The sequence below is a fragment of the Perkinsus marinus genome (assembly GCF_000006405.1).
Source record: "Perkinsus marinus ATCC 50983 genomic scaffold scf_1104296934868, whole genome shotgun sequence".
NCBI lineage: Eukaryota > Perkinsozoa > Perkinsida > Perkinsidae > Perkinsus > Perkinsus marinus.
In genome coordinates, this window is record NW_003214625.1 from 1 (window position 1) to 1,104 (window position 1,104).

The 1,104-nt window shown below is 46.4% G+C and overlaps 1 protein-coding gene across 1 annotated transcript; it reads right to left on the reverse strand.

The window, feature by feature from the left end:
* Window positions 1-334: 334 nt before the first annotated feature.
* Pmar_PMAR017958 (hypothetical protein) lies at window positions 335-742 on the reverse strand (the record flags this gene model as incomplete). The annotated part of the gene is made up of 1 exon (XM_002784541.1): window positions 335-742. One exon carries the CDS (start codon window positions 740-742, stop codon window positions 335-337), a length of 408 nt encoding a protein of 135 aa, XP_002784587.1.
* Between the last annotated feature and the right edge of the window lie 362 nt (window positions 743-1,104).

The window sequence follows — 1,104 nt, forward strand, 5'->3', positions numbered from 1 at the left end:
TACCCTGCGTTGTAGTGGATACGTAAAAGATAGGCAAATCCTTTTTGACATCTGTGGCCACTACGGTAACAATAGTGGTATGAAAACCAATGGCGGACAATGTGATTCGGCGAATAGTTACCCTCGTCCTCACGAATCACAGTGCGAGCTCTGGGAACGAAAGAGTCGCACAGTGTCTCTTGAACTCCGTTTACTCTACCAGAAACAATCCGAATTTCCAATAAAACACAACAGAATATTAATGATTGGACCACTCACCTAGATGTGATTGCACGATTACTCAGAAAAGAACATTCGACCAACATAGTTGATGCTAAGGAATACCTAAACTAGGCTAACAATAGTAGGGTTCACCTTCGCAGTCACTATCAGTGGGGGCAAAGCAAAGAGAACCATCATCCTTCTTGATGATACCGAAACAAACCGCCGGATTCTGCCAAGTCTTGCAATACGATCCCCACTTGGAATCGCGGCACTGAGACATATCATTGCAGACGTCCTGACAGGTGGGTGTGGGTTCGGGACAAGCCACCGGCTCCAACGTGTAGTCATCACAGGTGTCCTGTTCGGTCGGCTGGAAGCAGTAACCATCATCCTTATGGTAGAGACCGAAGCAGACACCGTTGCCCTTGCAGTAGGAGCCATACTTCGAGTCAGCACAGGGAGAATAACCATCACAAATATCCTGACAATACTCGGCGACGGCCACGGACAGAGCAGCGATGGTGAAAACGACCTTCATGGGGAAGAAGAAGATTAATGTCAACTAACATAAAGGTTTTGTTTTGCTCAGACTAGAGATGATTATGTATGATATGTATCATAACAGAGCCAAGACAAATCTGCAGCTCTACTGAATCACCTAGATCGAGCTACCTTCTTGGAACACCTCATGTTGGTAAAGTTTCCCAAGAGATTCTCTAAAGCGAAGCTTCACGTAGACCATCGCACTCATGCTAAGCGGAGATCGAAAGCTAGTGAGCCATACGCAAGGAGCCACGCTCAACTCAGCTGAATTGCACAGTCAACCGTGGCCCATTCAGTTGACAAGGAATCGCATCAGAGGAATATGTTCAATTACGAGCCATATGTTGATTAAGGGGC